Source organism: Pseudonaja textilis, chromosome 3 (assembly GCF_049901715.1).
Source record: "Pseudonaja textilis isolate UNSWEBS1 chromosome 3, rPseTex1.2, whole genome shotgun sequence".
NCBI classification, from domain to species: domain Eukaryota; kingdom Metazoa; phylum Chordata; class Lepidosauria; order Squamata; family Elapidae; genus Pseudonaja; species Pseudonaja textilis.
The window spans coordinates 2,663,769-2,681,403 of NC_141992.1; the positions used below are offsets into that span (position 1 = coordinate 2,663,769).

General features: G+C 47.1%; 2 protein-coding genes across 2 annotated transcripts in view; both read right to left on the minus strand.

The window, feature by feature from the left end:
• The window catches only part of TM9SF4 (transmembrane 9 superfamily member 4), a 51,146-nt gene extending 36,051 nt beyond the window's left edge, over positions 1-15,095 (minus strand). The window contains exons 1-4 of the mRNA XM_087928781.1: positions 15,056-15,095; positions 7,303-7,407; positions 3,639-3,738; positions 1,066-1,234 (exon numbers count right to left, since the gene is read on the minus strand). Coding sequence (XP_087784907.1) covers positions 1,066-1,234; positions 3,639-3,738; positions 7,303-7,407; positions 15,056-15,076 — 395 coding nt within the window. The 5' untranslated portion in view covers positions 15,077-15,095. The remainder of the gene's footprint in view (positions 1-1,065; positions 1,235-3,638; positions 3,739-7,302; positions 7,408-15,055) is intronic.
• A 1,908-nt stretch (positions 15,096-17,003) lies between these two features.
• HCK (HCK proto-oncogene, Src family tyrosine kinase) overlaps positions 17,004-17,635 on the minus strand; it is a 45,583-nt gene continuing 44,951 nt past the window's right edge. Inside the window, exon 14 of the mRNA XM_087928750.1 lies at positions 17,004-17,583. Coding sequence (XP_087784876.1) covers positions 17,381-17,583 — 203 coding nt within the window. The 3' untranslated portion in view covers positions 17,004-17,380. The remainder of the gene's footprint in view (positions 17,584-17,635) is intronic.

Sequence of the window (17,635 nt, forward strand, 5' to 3'; positions counted from 1 at the left end):
GAGGGAGATAGGAAGGAAGCAAGGAAGGAAAGAAGGAGGGAGGGATGAGGGAGGGAGCAAGGAAGGAAAGAAGGAGAGAGGGAGGGAGGAAGGAAGTAGGAGGGGGAGGAAGGAAGGAAAGAAGGAGAGAGGGAGGGAGATAGGAAGGAAGGAAGCAAGGAAGGAAGGAAGTAGGGAGGGAGAAAGGAAGTAGGGAGGGAGAAAGGAAGGAAGGAAAAAGGAGGGAGGGAGGGAGATAGGAAGGAAGCAAGGAAGGAAAGAAGGAGGGAGGGAGGGAGGAAAGGAAGGAAGGAAAGAAGGAGGGATGAGGGAGGGAGGAAGGAAAGAAGAGGGAGGGAGGGAGGAGGAAAGGAAGGAAGGAAAGAAGGAGGGATGAGGGAGGGAGGAAGGAAAGAAGGAGGGAGGGAGGGAGGAAAGGAAGGAAGGAAAGAAGGAGGGATGAGGAGGGAGGAAGGAAAGAAGGAGGGAGGGAGGGAGGAAAGGAAGGGAAGGAAAGAAGGAGGGATGAGGGAGGGAGGAAGGAAGGAAAGAAGGAGGGAGGGAGGGAGGAAAGGAAGGAAGGAAAGAAGGAGGGAGGAGGGAGGGAGGAAGGAAAGAAGGAGGGAGGGAGGAAGGAAGTAGGAGGGGGAGGAAGGAAGGAAAGAAGGAGAAAGGGAGGGAGATAGGAAGGAAGCAAGGAAGGAAAGAACGAGGGAGGGAGGAAAGGAAGGAAGAAAGAGGGAGGGAGGAAGGAAGGAAGGAAAGAACGAGGGGAGGGAGGGAAGGAGGAGCCCTTTCTGAGCAATTTATAGAGTCAGCCAGTTGCCCCCAACAATCTGGGTCCTCATTTTACCCACCTCAGAAGGACTGAAGGCTGAGTCAACCTGGAGCCTGCTGCAATTCGAACTGCCAAATTGTGGGCAGCGGGCTGCAGAAGTACTTTGCAATACTGCCCTCTAACCACCGCGCAGCCCACCCCTGGGCCCACTGCCTTCCCTTCTCCCCCGAAGGACTTCCCCTCCCCCCCGGCCCCCCTGAAGGCAAGGCAGCCCCCCCCCTGCTTCTCTTGAGGTCGAGGAGACTCACAGGTGCACATAGTATTCCTCCTGGATCCTTTCCACCACCAGCTGGCTTTTCTCCTTCGTCAACACAACGGGCTTGTTCGGGACGTCACACAACACCTCGCACTTCTTCTCCACATTCATGGAAACCTGGAAAGGTGTGTTGACAATGCGGTCCCCTCTCAGGACCTCACCTGTGAGCAGGGGGGGGGGAGGGGGGTTGGGTTGAGGACAGGAAGAAGAAAATTATTTAGAGACTTTAAGGCTTATGGGCAAAACGAACAGTTATCGACGCAAATATATTTAGCGAATATATTTAGCGCAAATTTGAAATGTTTTTATGCATTTATACATTGGATTTATTTTTCTTTTAATACAGACAATTTTAGTTTTCTTTTAGTCCTTGACGGACGCCCACAATGGAGCCCAAAATTTCTGTTGTCAGGTGAGGCGTTCGTTAAGTGAGTTTTGCTCCACTTTACGGCTTTCCTGGCCACAGAGTCGTTAAGCGAATCCCCGCAGGTGATCAGTTAGTTACCCGGTTGTTAAGTGAATCTGGCGCCCCCAGACTCAGACTTTGCTTTTCAGAAGGTCGCAAAAGTGGATCGCCTAATCCGGGAGATCGCTGCAACTGTCATAAATGCGAGTCAGCTGTCAGGCGTCTGAATTTTGAACACAGGATTAATGGGAATGCTACAAAGGATGTAAGTGTGAAAAACGGTCCAAAAGTCACATTTTTCAGTGCCGTTGTAATAGTCATTAAATGAACTGTTGTAGGTCGAAGACTACCTATAAATCCCTTTTTTGGGGGAGGGTGGAGTCGGAGCAACTGAATGGAGCTGAACATTTACTGGCCGGATGCCTTTCCTGATGCCTAGGCAAAGTTCACGGCAAATATTTTCTCTTTGCGCCCTGATAGAGAAAAATCTGTCGCTGCCTGGGATTGAACTCTCAACCTTCCTTGGCTGACTCAGGGTTGACTCAGCCTTCCATCCTTCCGAGGTGGGTAAAATGAGGACCCAGATTATTGGGGGCCAGAAGCTGTAAACCGCTCAGAGAGAGCCGTAAAGTACTGTGAAGCAGTGTATAAGTCTAAGTGTTATTCCTATTCCTATTCCTATTCCTATTCCTATTCCTTCCTTCCTTCCTTCCTTCCTTCCTTCCTTCCTTCCTCCCAGCCTCCCTCCCTCCCCGTGGTGACACAGTTGCTAAAATGCTCTGTTGCAGGCTAACTCAGTGCTCACTGCCAGCAGTTCAATCCTGACTGGCTCAAGGGTGACTCAGCCTTCCATCCTTCTGAGGTGGGTAAAATGAGGATCCAGATTGTAGGGGGCAACAGGCTGACTCTCTAAACCACAAAGAGGGCTGTAAAAACACTATTGCTCTACATCCATCCGTCTGTCTGTCTGTCTGTCTCTGCCTGCCTGCCTGCCTGCCTGCCTGCCTATCTATCTATCTATCTATCTATCTATCTATCTATCTATCTATCTATCTATCTATCTACCTACCTACCTACCTACCTACTTACCCATCTACCTATCCATCCATCCATCCACCTACCTATCTAATATCTAATATCTATCATCTATCTATCTAATATCTACCTACCTACCTACCTAATATCTATCTAATATCTATCTACCCCTCAACCTACCCATCTATCTACCCATCTGTCTGTCTGTCTATCTATCTATCTACCCATCTACCTATCCATCCATCCATCCACCTATCTACCTATCTAATATCTAATATCTATCTAATATCTATCTACCTACCTATCTAATATCTAATATCTATCTACCCGTCAACCTACCCATCTATCTACCCATCTACCCATCTACCCGTCTGCCTGTCTATCTATCTACCCATCAACCTATCCATCCATCCATCCACCTATCTAATATCTAATATCTATCTATCTATCTATCTATCTATCTATCTATCTATCTATCATCTATCTATCTATCTATCTATCTATCTATCTATCTATCTATCTAATATCTATCTACCTACCTACCTATCTAATATCTATCTAATATCTATCCACCCGTCAACCTACCCATCTATCTACCCATCTACCCATCTACCCGTCTGTCTGTCTATCTATCCATCCATCTACCTACCCATCTACCTCTTACCTATCTACCTACCTACCTATCTAATCCATCCATCTACCTATCTACCCATCTATCTATCTCTTATCTACCCACCTACCTACCCACCCACCCACCTATCTATCATCATCACCTATTCTATATCTGGTGGTGCAATGGTTAAAAGCCGGTATGTCAGGCTCATTCTGTCGACTGCCAGCAGCAGTTCGATCCTGACTGGCTCAAGTCTGACTCAGCTTTCTGTCCTTCTGAGGTCGGTAAAACGAGGACCCAGATAGTTGGGGGGCAAGAGGCGAACTCTGTAAACCGCTCAGAGAGGGTCGTGAAGCACTGTGAAGTGGTATGTAAGTCTAAGGGCTATTGCTAAGAGGTGCTGGAGATCAGACCCGTGGAGGTGTCAATCTTTGGGACCGCCAAAACCAGCACGTGTAGAATGTGGGCAGGTGGAAGGCTCCCCTGGGGAGGAGGAGGATTGGGGCATTACCTAAATTTTCGGCTTTATATTTGATCTTGACCGGCCGACAGAAGGGCAAGGAGTAATATTCATAAGGTAACTGCGTGCGCGAACTGGTGAGTTTCACAGCCTGGAAAAAGAGAGAGAGAGAGAGATCCCAGTGGATTCATGACAAAGGCCACACCATGTCCTGATCTTCTTTCTTTCACACACACACACACACACCACCCCCAAATAAAGTCTGTTTATAGACAAAACATTACAAGACAATTGGCTGGGAATACTGTTATTGTCTATCAATCTAGTGTAAAGGTAAATGTTCCCCTCGCACCTATGCTCTAGGGGGCGCTGCTCATCTGTGTTACCGAGCCGAAGAAGAGCCAGCGCTGTCGGAAAATGTCTCCGTGGTCATGTGGCCGGCGGGACTAAACGCCTTCGAAGGCGCATGGAGCGCTGTCCCCTTCCCACCAAAGGGGGGTCTCTGTTTTTCTTCTTGCATTTTTCCGTGCTTTCGACCGGCTACGTTGGCAGAAGCCGCTGGGACAAGGAACGGGATCTCTCCGTGAGGCGGCGCTAGGGATTCGAACCGCCGGACTGCCAACCTCTCTGATCGACAAACTCAGCGTCTTAGGCACTGAGCCGCCGCGTCCCCAAATTCAGCCCCAAATTCTGAGCCTTTGTGGTTTTAGAAAAGACAACTTCCTGCAGTATTTGATCCCGTATGTTCAAAAACGCTGGGATGCTGAAAGGGATAGGGGATATTCTCCGCTTATAGTGGGTGCGAGGAAACACTTTCTGAGAACAGAACGACTCCATCGTGAAAAGATCCAGCGTCCATAACAACAAGGACGTCACTTTGATTGACAGGGAGCTGTAGTCTAGCCTAGGAGTGTCAAACTCAAAGACCACAGGCTGGATTCGGCCCACGGGGTGCTCAGATCTGGCCCGTGGTGCCTCTGCCAGCGAAAGGGAGGGAGGGAGGAGAAGGGAGAATTAGGAGGGAAAGAAAAAGGAGGGAGGGAAGGAAGGACAGATGGGAAGAGAGAGAGGGAGGGAGGAGGGAGGGAAGGAGGAAGGAAGGGAGATGGGAGGGAGGAAAAGGGAGAATTAAGAGGGAAAGAAAAAGTAGGGAAAGAAGGAAGGACAGATGGGAAGAAAAGAGGGGAGGGGAGGGGAGGGGAGGAAGGAAGGAAGGAAGGAAGAAGGGAGAATTAAGAGGGAAAGACAGATGGAAAGAGAGGGAGATGGGAGGGAGGGAGGGGAGGGAGGAAGGAAGGAAGGAAGGAAGGAAGGTAGGGAGGGGAGAGAATTAAGAGGGAAAGAAAAAGTAGGGAGGGAGGAAAAGGAAGGAAGGAAGGAAGGAAGGGAGAATTAAGAGGAGAGAAAAAGTAGAGAGGGAAGGAAGGAGGGATGGGAAGAAGAGAGGGAGGGAGGAGGGAGAGAAGGAAGGAGATGGGAGGGAGGGAGATTATAATGTGAGGGAGGGTCCGAGGGGAGTCCTGCCTTAGCACTTGGCCCCCACAGGTGCCCCCAACACAAGTGATGTCGACCTGGCCACATTCACCCTGGCTACTCAGCCCTCCTACAAGGATCCAGTGTTCTTTTCATTTTAGATTCCTTTCCCAACCACAATGAGTCAGGACAGAAACAGTTGCCCATGAAAACCTGTAAATTTCCCCGGGGCTCAGCAAGGGTTAAACTAAGCAGGTGAAAGTGTCCTCAGGTGCGGTAATCTTTCCCCACAGCAATAAAAAAGGATCGGACGGGGCTTAACCGGTGAGACGGCTTGTCATGAGTCAGAAACTCAGATCAAGCCACTCATGGCGGGGCGCTTGGTTGCACGATCCGAGGCACTGAATCCAAATCCATCGTGAGGTATTAGAATCGCTCAGAAAAGCCCTAGTAAGGCCACGCCTGGAGTACGGCATCCAGTTTTGGTCACCACGTTACGGGAGGGGAAAAAAAAGAGGTTGAGACTTTGGAGAAAGTGCAGAGAAGAGCAACTAAGACGAGCAAAGGCCTGGAGGCTAAAACGTAGGAAAAACGGTGGCAGGATTTCGGTTTGGCTACTCTTGAGGGGCTGCTACAAACATGAGAGGATCAACCTGTTTTCCTAAGCAGGACAGGAAACAAGGGATGGAAACTAGTTAAGGAGAGAAGCAACTTGGAATTAAAGAAGCAACTTGGAATTAAATTAAACTTCCTAGCAGTGAGGACAATGAACCAGTGGGACTGCTTGCCACTAGAAGTTGTGGGTGCTTCGTCCCTGGAGGTTTTTAAGAAGAGACTGGACAGCCGCTTGTCTGAAACGGTATGGGGACCCCCTGTTTGAGCCCGGGAGGGTTCGGCTAGATGACCTCCAAGGTCCCTTCCAAGCTCTATTCTGAATTGGTCACCAAATTCCCCAGCCAGCCGTGAACTCCACAAGTCTTAAAACTAGACGACTGGATTCGGAATTTAGTTGGAAGGGACCTTGGAGGTCTTCTAGTCCAGCCCCTTGCTCAAGCAGGAGACCCGGGTGGTCTAGGCCCTTTTGGACAAGTGAACTCTCCTGTCTCTTCTTCAAAAACTTCCAGGGATGAAGCACCCACAACTTCTGGTGGCCAGCAGTTCCACTGGTTAATTGTCCTCACAGTTGGAAAGTTTCTCCTTAATTCCAGGTTGCTTCTCTCTCCATGATGAGTTTCCATCCGTTGTTTCTTGTCCTGCCTGGGGGGCTTTGGAGAGCAGAACATTTTGGAAGGGACCTTGGAGGTCTTCTAGTCTCCCCTTCCCCAGGAAACTCCCCCCAAGCGCCCCCCCTTTTGCACGGTGCAATCCCTAGAATGCAACTCCCAACACGCAGCCACCCAGCTGCGCTCACGGTCGGCCGGCCAGGGGGCTGGATTAGATGACCTCCCAAGTCCCTTCCAATTCTATTCTGATTGATTAAAACCAGCTGGAATATAAGGCCTCTGCATGCAAGAGGACATCCCATCCCTGTGAGGTCTTTGCAGGGATCTATTGGGACAGTTACTACCAGCATCTTCCAGTTTCTGCACACACGAGCACTTTAAGAACTGCAACCCTCTGCAGAGAGGAAAGTTTAATTCCTTCCTTTCTTCCTCCCTCCCTCCCGCCTTCCTCTTCCTTCCTTCCTTCATTCCTTCCGCCTTCCTTTTCCTTCCTTCCTCCCTCCCACCTTCCTTTTCCTTCCTTCCTTCCGCCTTCCTTTTCCTTCCTTCCTCCCTCCCACCTTCCTTTTCCTTCCTTCCTTCGTTCCTCCCTCCTCCTCCTTCCTTTTCCTTCCTTCCTCCCCTTCCTTTTCCTTCCTTCCTTCCTTCCCTTTTCCTTTCCTTCCTCCCTCCCACCTTCCTTTTCCTTCCTCCTCCCTCCTTCCTTTTCCTTCCTTCCTTCCTCCCTCCCTCCTTCCTTCCTTTTCCTTCCTTCCTCCCGCCTTCCTTTTCCTTCCTTCCTTCCTCTTCTTCCTTCCTTTTCCTCCCTCCCTCCTTCCTTTTCCTTCCTTCCTCTTTCTTCCTCCTCCTTCCTTTTCCTCCTCCCTCCCTTCCCCTTCTTCCTCCCTTCCTTCCTTCCTTCCTTCCTTCCTTCCTTCCTTCCCTTTTCTTGGGGTGATGACAGACTAGCACAATCAGACCTGGCCAGGATTCTAAACTGGGTCAAATTCTGGAGGGCATGAAACTCAGGGACATCTTACCTTGATTTCTACAGGAGCATTCCGGTGAAAATTGATGGGAGCCACTCCTGGCACGTAGAAGCAACTCACCCCATGCCACAAGAGGAGGAACGGGCACGTAAGCCTCTGCCAAGACAAAAGCGAGACCCCTGTCACCCGGGTGACCTCCGGTTCAGAATACTGGGAGGAGAGTCTCAAGGAGGAACGTCCGATTTATTTTTATTTTTAATTTAACGTACCGCATAAAGCGCATGGATAACGGTGATAAAATTGTATCGGAGGAGCACATAATACTCAGGGACACGTATGATGGAAATATGCAGTCCATTTTGTAAGGTATGAGGAGTTTATATATCGGTTACAGGTTATATTTTAAAATACGTTGATTCCATGAAATACACAAGAAGATGATTTAATGAAAGAGAATCTTTTTAGCCCTGGGGCTGCCTGAGCTGGCTCGTTTTTTTGCAGGCATTTCATGAGCCAACTAGCTAACTTCATCAGTGCTAGAAGGGAGAAAGAAAGAAAGAAAGAAAGAAAGAAAGAAAGAAAGGAAGGAAGGAAGGAAGGAAGGAAGGAAGGAAGGAAGGAAGGAAGGAAGGAAGGAAGGAAGGAAGGGAAGGAAGGAAGGAAGGAAGGAAGGAAGGAAGGAAGGAAGGAAGGAAGGAAGGAGAGGGAGGAGGGAGGAGGAGGAGGGAAGGAAGGAAAGGAAAGGAAAGGAAAGGAAAGGAAAGGAAAGGAAAGGAAAGGAAAGGAAAGGAAAGGAAAGAAAGAAAGAAAGAAAGAAAGAAAGAAAGAAAGAAAGAAAGAAAGAAAGAAAGAAAGAAAGAAAGAAAGAAAGAAAAGAAAGGAAGAAAGAAAGGAAAGAAAGAAAGGAGGAGGAGGACGACGACTGAGGGGAATGCTCTGTGAGCTTGGCTGTTTTCTTGCAAACGTTTCATTACCAAACTAGGGAATATCATCAGTGCTGCAACAAGAAAACAACCAAGATCACAGAGCATCAAGGACCCCACAGCTCGCCTCCGCCTGCTCTGCACCCCCGCTCCCTTCTAGCACTGATGATGTTCCCTAGTTTAGGTCTTGAAACGTCTGCAAGAAAACTAGGGAACATCATCAGGGCTAGCAATGAAACCTCTGCAAGACAACAAGCCAGCTCAGAGAGCACCAAGGACCCATCCCAATAAGGATAGAATAAGAACAGAATAAAATAAAATATATTAATATCTAGGTTGGTGCCACCAGTTCATTGTTCAAGGCAGGGACTTTTCAAAAAACCCTCTCAACAAAACGTTATCTATAAATACACTCCACACCATCCACCATCCAAAAAAACGCTTTTTGGTTTTTTTTTTTCTTTCTTGGATGAGAAGCGAAACATCTTCAAAGAAAAACAAAAGTCCAGGTTGCCTCTTGAAAAAGCACCTTTGGGACAACCAGGACCTGGAGGATGGAGAAGCTCCATAGACGTTTGTGGGTTCAGTATAACACAAAACAAAAAATAAATAAATAGTGGGGCACCCAGGAGAAAGCGTCTTACACAGGGGTCCCCAAACTTGGCGACTTTAAGACTTGGGGACTTCGACTCCCAGAATTCTCCTGCCAGCTATGGAGAATGGACTATGTCCAGAAATATTTCACAAGAAGAGTTCTCCACTCTACGCGTTGCAGAAGACGTAATGCCACCAGACTCGAAATTCTAGACCTAGAAAACCTAGAACTACGCCGCCTTCGGTCCGATCTAAGTATAGTATATAAAATCATACATTGCAATGTCCTACCTGTCAATGAATACTTCAGCTTCAACCACAACAACACAAGAGCAAACAATAGATACAAACTCAAGGTTAACCGCACCAAACTTGATTGCAGGAAATACGACTTCAGCAACAGAGGGGTCAATGTCTGGAATCCTCTACCTGACTCTGTGGTTTCTTTCCCAAACCCCAAAAACTTTAACCTTAGACTGTCTACTATTGACCTCACCCCTTTCCTAAGAGGCCTGTAGGAGGCGTGCATAAGTGCACCAATCGTGCCTACCGTCCCTGTCCTATTGTTTTTTATTTTTCTTTTATTTTTCTTATATGTACCCATTTCATGTATTCATAACTATGTATACACTTATACTTATTATCTTGTAAACAATTGACAAATAAAATAAAATAAATAAATAAAAATAAATAAATGCTCCATAGAGCGATGCTGGCTGGAGAATTCTGGGAGTTGAAGTCCCCAAGTTTTAAAACTGCCAAGTTTGGAGATCTCTGGTCTTACGTTTTCAGGGAACCAACCTGCATACCACGCTTTTTTTGATTTAAAAGGCCCTTTTGCAGAGATCAGAGTGAGGTTTTCTGTTGGCAGGATGATTTATGACAGAGAGACCTCCACTTATCACCCCAATGGTTTGGAAGAGGTGTCAACGAGGCCGCCTAGGTCCCAACTGAACAGCCCCTGGGAGGGATATGACACCAGCTCACTCCAGTCTACGACACAGTCCCTTCAGCAGTTCCAAGGAGGCTCTGAGTGGATGGTGGGGACTGGAACAGTGAAGGGACACCGGGCAGAAACCTCCTGAAGCCAAGAAGGCTCCACACCCATTGGCACCACTCAGGTGACCCTGAGGACACAGATAAATCTCCAAGTGGCCTCAACGACCCTCTAAAAGGATGCAAATGACCGGCTGTCTTGCAAGGGGTATAAATCCTTCCATTCCTCACCAGCCAGTCAAGAGCTGGAGAAGGCTGTTGGATGAGAAGAGAAAGCAAAAAAACAAGACATTCCTGTTGCTTCTTAGAAACAAAAGCACCTGTCAACCCTGACAGCACCTTTGGGACAACCTGGATGACTGACAATCTACGGAGAGATCGTGTTTCTCACCCTGAGCGACTTTTACCTGGGCTGGCTGGGGAATTCGGGGACTTGAAGTCCACGCAGCTCAAAGGTTGCTCAGGGTGAGAAACTAAGTGAAGCCAAGGAAGGCGGTGAGAAGGATCCAAAACCTCTGTTAGGAATAACAAGGTTACCTAACGTAGTTTGGGTAAAATAATATATATAAACTATGATTGTAAGTTTAAGTGTGTGTCACTTTAAACTGCAAAGCATGTAATTTTGGGTGTGGTTGTGAAACCGCCATAAGAGGGAACAAGAGAACCTGTCTGATTCCTGACGATTCCTGGTTTGATGGACTGATAGTTTGTTAACTGCGTGTTTCCCTACTGCTGAGTTGCTGAAGGAAGAGAGGAGTTTTGACTTCTTCATATCTCTACTGCGAGGAGATATATTCCTGGACTGATATTTGTAAGTTTACTGACCTCTTTTTCGACACTGGAATTTGCAACTGAATAATCCCCGGACAGACTGAATTAGTGAATGATATATGGACTGTCTTGACTATGCTAAAACTCTTACTGGAATAAACTATTTAACTAGCACAGTGTATCTGTTTTTACTGAGTGTAAGCTACAAAAACGTTTATCTCACATATTTTGCCTGCCTGACTGCCTGACTGCCGTGCAGATTCTGCTAGGATGTATCCCTAACAATCTCTTTCTAGCCTCAATTTCCCCCTGAATAATATGAAGGATTCTCCAGCATTTCCAAAAACAAGGATTTCTCCTCTTCAGTTCGGTACGGCGGTATTAATCTTCTAAAAACGCAAGGAGATTGCTTAGATCAGGGGGTCTCCAATCTGTTGGGCTGTGGCCCATTTCCGCGTGATGGCCCTTTCACAACCGGGCCACGTGAGCACTGGGCCGCTACACACACGTGAGCGCACGCAACTCAGGTGAGCTATGGGCCTGTCCCCACCACCACACACAAAAAAACATCCCCGTTTTGCCCCGCCCCGTGCCAGGGCACCAGCCCAGAAAAGTTGGGGAAGGCTAGCTTAGACCATCCGGTACCCCTTAGGGCCGAGGTGGGCAACTATGGCCCCTTTATGACTTGTGGACTTCAACTCCCAAAATTCCTGAGCTAGCATGGCTTGCTCAGGAATTCTGGGAATTGGAAGTCCATAATTCATAAAAGGGCCATAGTTGCCCACCTCTGCCCTAAGGGGAATGAAGAAGAAGGGAAAAAAAGCACTTTTGAGACCGCCATGGCCTGCATGACAGAGAATCACCGCAGACTACATGGCTGGAAGCAGAGGGCGCATGAGACATAAGCAAGCTTCTGACACGTCTACAGAGGCTGCCCCATGCAGAGTGACAGGCTGTGATGGATGACATGGCAAGGGGACAAGGGCATGAGTCACACTTCCCGATCCAGGAAGGACGGGCAACGGGGGGGGAAACCCTTTGTGGCAGATAATGACACCCTTCCTTTCCTGGCATTGCCTAGCAGGAGGGAAGACAGGAGAGCGGCCTTCCAATATTTGAGGGGCTGCCTTTAGAGGAGGAGGGGGGGTCAAGCTATTCTCCAAAGCCCCTGAAGGCAGGAGAAGAAGCAACGGGTGGAAACTAATCAAGGAGAGAAGCAACCTAGAACTAAGAAAAAAAATTCCTGGCAGTCAGAACAATGAACCAGTGGAACTGCTTGCCTCCAGAAGTTGTGAATGCTCCAACACTGGAATTTTATAAGAAGAGATTGGGTAACCTATTTGTCCGAAGTGGTGTAGGGTTTCCTGCCTAAGCAGGGGGTTGGACTAGAAGACCTCCAAGGTCCCTTCCAACTCTGTTATTCTATTCTATTTTTTTTTTCAGTGCCATTGTAACTTCGAACTGCCATTAAATGGTTGTAAATCGAGGACTACCTGTAGTTTTTCCTTCCATTCATGAAGAACCAATTCAAAGGTTGAGCTGAGCCATTTAATATAGACATTGATGTATAAGCTTGCTTCCAGCTTGTGGTTCTCCAGACCACAACTCTTCATAAAATAAACTTGGGGTGATTTGATTTTAGAAAACTTCTGCATCTTTGATACGTACTTCTTCATTCCTGTTCCTGTAGAAATTTTTCATTCCAACTGGGAAGCTCCAGACTGCACTGAGCAATCTGTGGCAGGATGTAGCTTTCCCATGCCACCAAAATGTTCAAAAAATCAACTTTTTTTTAAAACCACTTTTTCTATCCCTGTCTCCACCACATCCTCTGGGACTTGGAGAAGAGGAAAAACGAGAAGCTTTCTTCCCTTAACAACTCCTAAAAGACTGTCCATCCCAGTTGAAGGATAATATGACTTTATTCAAACTGAATTTGGATAGTTTGAGTACTTACAGCTTGCAGTAGGTGAGGGTTATCACACACCCTTCATATAAAAAGCCACTGCTGTTTTAAGTACAGGTAATCTTTCTGAAATCCAATTATTTTAACAGGACTCCGCGGAAAGTTCCTCACACATTCTATCCACCACAGACTTAAAAGTCAGAAAAGAACACCTTGAAATATTCACAATAAGTTTGTAACAATACGGGATGGGGGAACCAATGTAATAATGAGCCGCTTTGGGATAAGAGCAATTTATAAGAAGAAAGTCCAGGGAATCCCAATCAGTCATCTCCCTTAAAAGCATTAAAAAAGTACGACAGTTTAAAAGAGAATAAAAGATAGTGCTGAAAGTATGAAAATGAACTTTCAAACAGGTAACGTAAATAATGCAGGAGGAATCCAATGTATATGCTGATAGATAACCATGACACCACCATCACAGATAACTGGAGACATACATCAAAAATAATTTATTTTAATGATGTTAAATCTTTAAGAAGGAAATCATTTGTTTGCTCTACCCATGTGACGTTTCAGAAGGCTTCAGTCTCTGGAGAAGTCCACAATGTTGGAGAAAGGTGGAAGGAAAGAAAGGAAGAGGATGACCAAGGTACATTGACCCCTTGGTGGTAAGGGCACCATTAGAAGATCTGAAAGACCTGGTTGGGGACAGATCATCATGGAGAAGGTCAATCCATATGGTGTCAGGATTCTGGCAGTTACTCCAATTAAATCATGAGCCTCGAGACACACTCCCAAAATTAAAAAGGATTTATTTGAAGTTAACATTCTACGTCCGGCATTAACCTGATCCTGCTTTTCCCCACCCCCACCCCTCTGGGTATATCATCCAACGAAAAACGTCCATAGCCAAGAGTCATCAATCATGCTCTCCAATTAAGATTTTTGCAGGGCAGAAGCTTTGGTCATCTAATCAGTCTTTGAAGAAAATATGAATGGAATGTACTTTCGGTTCCACACTGCCGCCTGCTTCTTGCAACTCCCCCTCTTCTTTCTGTTGTCAACTATAAAACGTGTATACAAAATGTTTTATGAGTTGACATATGTTTGCTAAGAGAAGAGTGACTTGATTGCAATGTCAAGACCAAGTTCCTCTGAGAGGCCCATAATGCTGGGAAAAGTGGAAGGGAAGAGAGGAAGACGACGACCAAGGTGGATTGTCTCAGTTACAGTGGTGGTAAGGGCACCACTGGAAAACCTGAAAGACCAGGTTGGAGGCAGATCATCCTGGAGAAAAATCTATATATGGGTCACCAAGAGTCAACTATAACTTCATACTTGATGGCACATCATTAAGAGAAACAGTATATCAGATGAAGTGATGGGGGGAAGATACCATTTTGAGACCTGAAGGACCTGGTTGGGGACAGTTCACCTTAGAGAAGATCAATCCGTATGGTTCCTAAAAGGTGACATTGACTTGACAGCACATCAATCAATCCATGTCAGGACCAAGTTCCCTTGAGAAGTGCATCATGTTTGGAAAAGGGGAAGGAAAGAGGAGAAGACGACCATCCGCAAGGAGATGGACTCAATTACGCTGTTGGTGAAGGCACCATTGGAAGACCTGAAGGACCAGGTTGGAGGCAGATCATCCTGGAGAAAAATCTATATATGGGTCACCAAGAGTCAACTGTGACTTGATGGCACACCATTAAGAGTAAGAGCATATAAGATGATGAGGTGGTGGTGGGGTACCATTTTGAGACCTGAAGGACCTGGTTGGGCACGGTTCACCTCTGAGAAGGTCAATCCATATGGTTCTTAAAAGGTGACACTAATTTGATGGCACATCAATCAATCCACGTCAGGACCAAGTTCCTTTGAGAAATCCATCATGTTTGGAAAAGGGGAAGAAAAGAAGAGGAAGTGGCACCACCTTGGCACCACTGGAAGACCTGAAGGACCAAGTTGGAGGCAGATCATCCTGGTGAACAATCTATATATGGGTCACCAAGAATCAACTGGGACTTGATGGCCCATCCATCCATTCATCCATCCAAATCCACAGAAAGCACTTGTGCGAAAAAGGAGGTGAGAATCCATCTGGACCCGCCCTGGTGCGTTTGTGGTGGGACCCCAATTTGTCACCCAGGCATGGACCTTCCCCCCTCCCAAAATTAACTAAATCCCCAGCAAGGAGCACTTTTTTTCCCCCAGAAACTGCGTCCCTCTTTTCAGCGCCTAGCGAGAACTTCGAACGGCCACTAAACGAACGGTTGTAAGTCGGGGACGGCCTGTCCGCCTCAAAAGGGAGCCCGTCAAGAGTTCAGCCCCTCCCCCGTGTCTTAAAAGACCCCCTCAGGGGACATTTGGTGGGCCTTGTCACGGGGGGCGGTTTACCCCCTCAGGAGACCCCCTGAGGCGACCCTCTTGGCTTCGGAAGGGAAGGAATTTGGGGGAGGTCGCGGGGGAGATGCCCCTCCGCTGACAGGGGGTTTAAAAGCTCCTCCTCACGCCCCCGAAGGACCCGGCCACCCCAGAGACCCCCAGAAGCCCCCGTCCCTCCCCGAGTTCTCCCGCAGGGCCCCAGCGCCGGCGCCCCACTCACCAGCGCCCCCGGGGCCGCCATCTTGGATCCACGTGTCGGCGTCGACGTCACCGGAAATGGCTTGCTATTGGCCGAGGCCGCCGGTCGCCATGGAGACGGCGGCCTTGGCTGGGTTGGAAGGCCCAGCCCGACCCGGTCTGGTTTTCGGACGCTACCTCGTCCTCACCACGTCCCGGGCTAGCATTTGCAGCCCTCGCCGAAGCGACGAGGAAAGATTGGGAAACGGAAGCGTTGGGTTTTTTCCGCCTTTGGCCTTGTCGCCATCTTGGCGGATGGCGGAGTGGGGCTGTTTCCGCCATCTTTGGTGCGGGCGAGTTCCGCGTGGATGAGGTGGCGCCATGTTTATCGCGGGCAGGATAGCAAGGATAGCATGGATGTTGGGCGCGGGCGCCATCTTTTTTAAGGGCAGTGTTGGAATGCTCCAAGAGGTTTTTGAGACGATTTGTTTGTGTGAAGAGCCAACATTGGAATAGAATAGAAAATATGAAATAGAATAGAATAGAAAATATGAAATAGAATAGAATAGAAAATATGAAATTAAATAGAACATAATAGAAAATATGAAATAGAATAGAAAATACAAAATAGAACAGAACAGAATAGCAAATACAAAACAGAATAGAAAATACGAAATGGAATAGAACAGAATAGAAAATACAAAATAGAATAGAGTAGAAAATATGAAATAGAATAGAATAGAAAATATGAAATAGAATAGAATTATTTATTGACCAAGTGTGACTATACACACGAGGAATTTTTCTCTGATGCATAACCTCTCAGTATACATGCAGGCAAGAAGTGATAAATCATGATCACAATCATAAAATACAATCATCATAAATCATAAGTTACAACAACTATGATCATTGTTGTATCTTATACAAATTGATGATAAAACAATGATAATCAATTCCAGGTAAAAGCCAAGAACACTTTCCTTTTTTTTTCAGAATTTCAATTTTTATTGAAAATAGTTTTTCTTTTCATTCTATTAGAATAATAATTATTTGTAGCTTACAATGATTTCAAATGTGCCATTGTCTCATAATCCTAATTTGGATCTCAGCAGTGAATCAAATCTTCGTTAAATGTAGGCGTATTTCAAGGAATGCTTCTTCCATGTTTACTTGTCTTTTTAATGTGAAACTAGCATTAAAAATCAGTTGGCGAAGCTTTTCTAAGGCCACTCATGAATCAAATATATATACAGGCAATACTCGATGTATAACCATTCCTTCAAAGTTCTAACGGCGCTGAAAAAAGTGACTTGTGACTGTTTTTCACACTTAACGACCGTTGCAGCATTCCTCGTGGTCACGTGATCAAAATTCAGAGGCTTGGCAACTGGCATGTACTTATGACGGTTGCAGAGTCCTGGGGTCAAATGATCACCTTTTGCAGCCTTCTGAGAAGCAGTCAATGGGGAAGCCAAGATGCACTGCACAAATGTGTCACTAACTGAACTCATTCGCTTAACAACCGTGCCAAGAAAGGTCATAAAATGGGGCAACGCTCCCCTAACAACAAAGTTTAGCAACAGAAATCACGGTCTCTCTCTCTCTCCTTCCCTCCCTGCTTGATCGTCTTTCTTTCCCTTCCTTCTTCTTTATTTTCCTTCTTTTCCTCCCTCCCTCCTTGACCTCCCTTCCTTCTCTTCCTCCGATCCCTTCCTTCCTTCCATCCTTTCTCCCTCTTCGATCTTCCTTCTTTCCTTCCCTTTTTCCTTGATCTCCCTTCCTTCCTTCCATCCTCCCTCCCTGATCTCTCCTTCCTTCCCCTCCTTCCTGCTTGATTTTCCTTCTTTCCTTCCTCCTTCTTTACTTTCCTTCTTTTCTTCCTCCTTGACTTCCCTTCCTTCTCTTCCTCTGATCCCTTCCTTCCCTCCCTCCCTCCTTGATCTTCCTTCTTTCCTTCCCTCTCTTCTCATTCTTTATCTTCCTTCCTCCCTCCCTCCCTCCTTCCCTCGTATGTACACCGCACAACTTCTCTCCTATGGACGCACGCTTTCTGTTCACACACCTTACTCCAGGAACTGCCACCAGAACGGTGGTGGCGTCCCAACAGCCGCCAAGATAAAATGCCTTCCAGCTTTGAAGCGGTTTCTACTGACCACAGTTCTGATTAGTATGTAGCAAAGAGCAAAGTGCTTAGTTCAAGTCCCTTAATCCAACTGGGTTTGCACACCAGCCACACTGGCCCACAGGAAAGAGTCACTTCCCACTGAACCCACGGATTCTCCACGCCAAAAGCCTTCCACTTCGGTGGGGGGGCCTCACGGTGCAGCAACACGCCAGCAACACCGGTGTGGCCGACGCAGCCCTTCTAAGGCTGTTGTTGGTACTGCTTTTCCGTGCCGGTGAAAAAGTCCTCCAGGATACTCTGGATGTACTCAAAGGTGGGGCGATCCTCTGGCTTCTGTTTCCAGCATCTCATCATGATCTCGTAGAGCTCCTGCGGGCAGCCCTGGGGACGTGGCATCCGGTAGCCACGCTCCAGGGCACGCATCACGTCCAAATTTGTCCTCCCTGCATTAGACAAAGAAAGAGATGACCCAACTAGGTAACATCATCAGTGCGA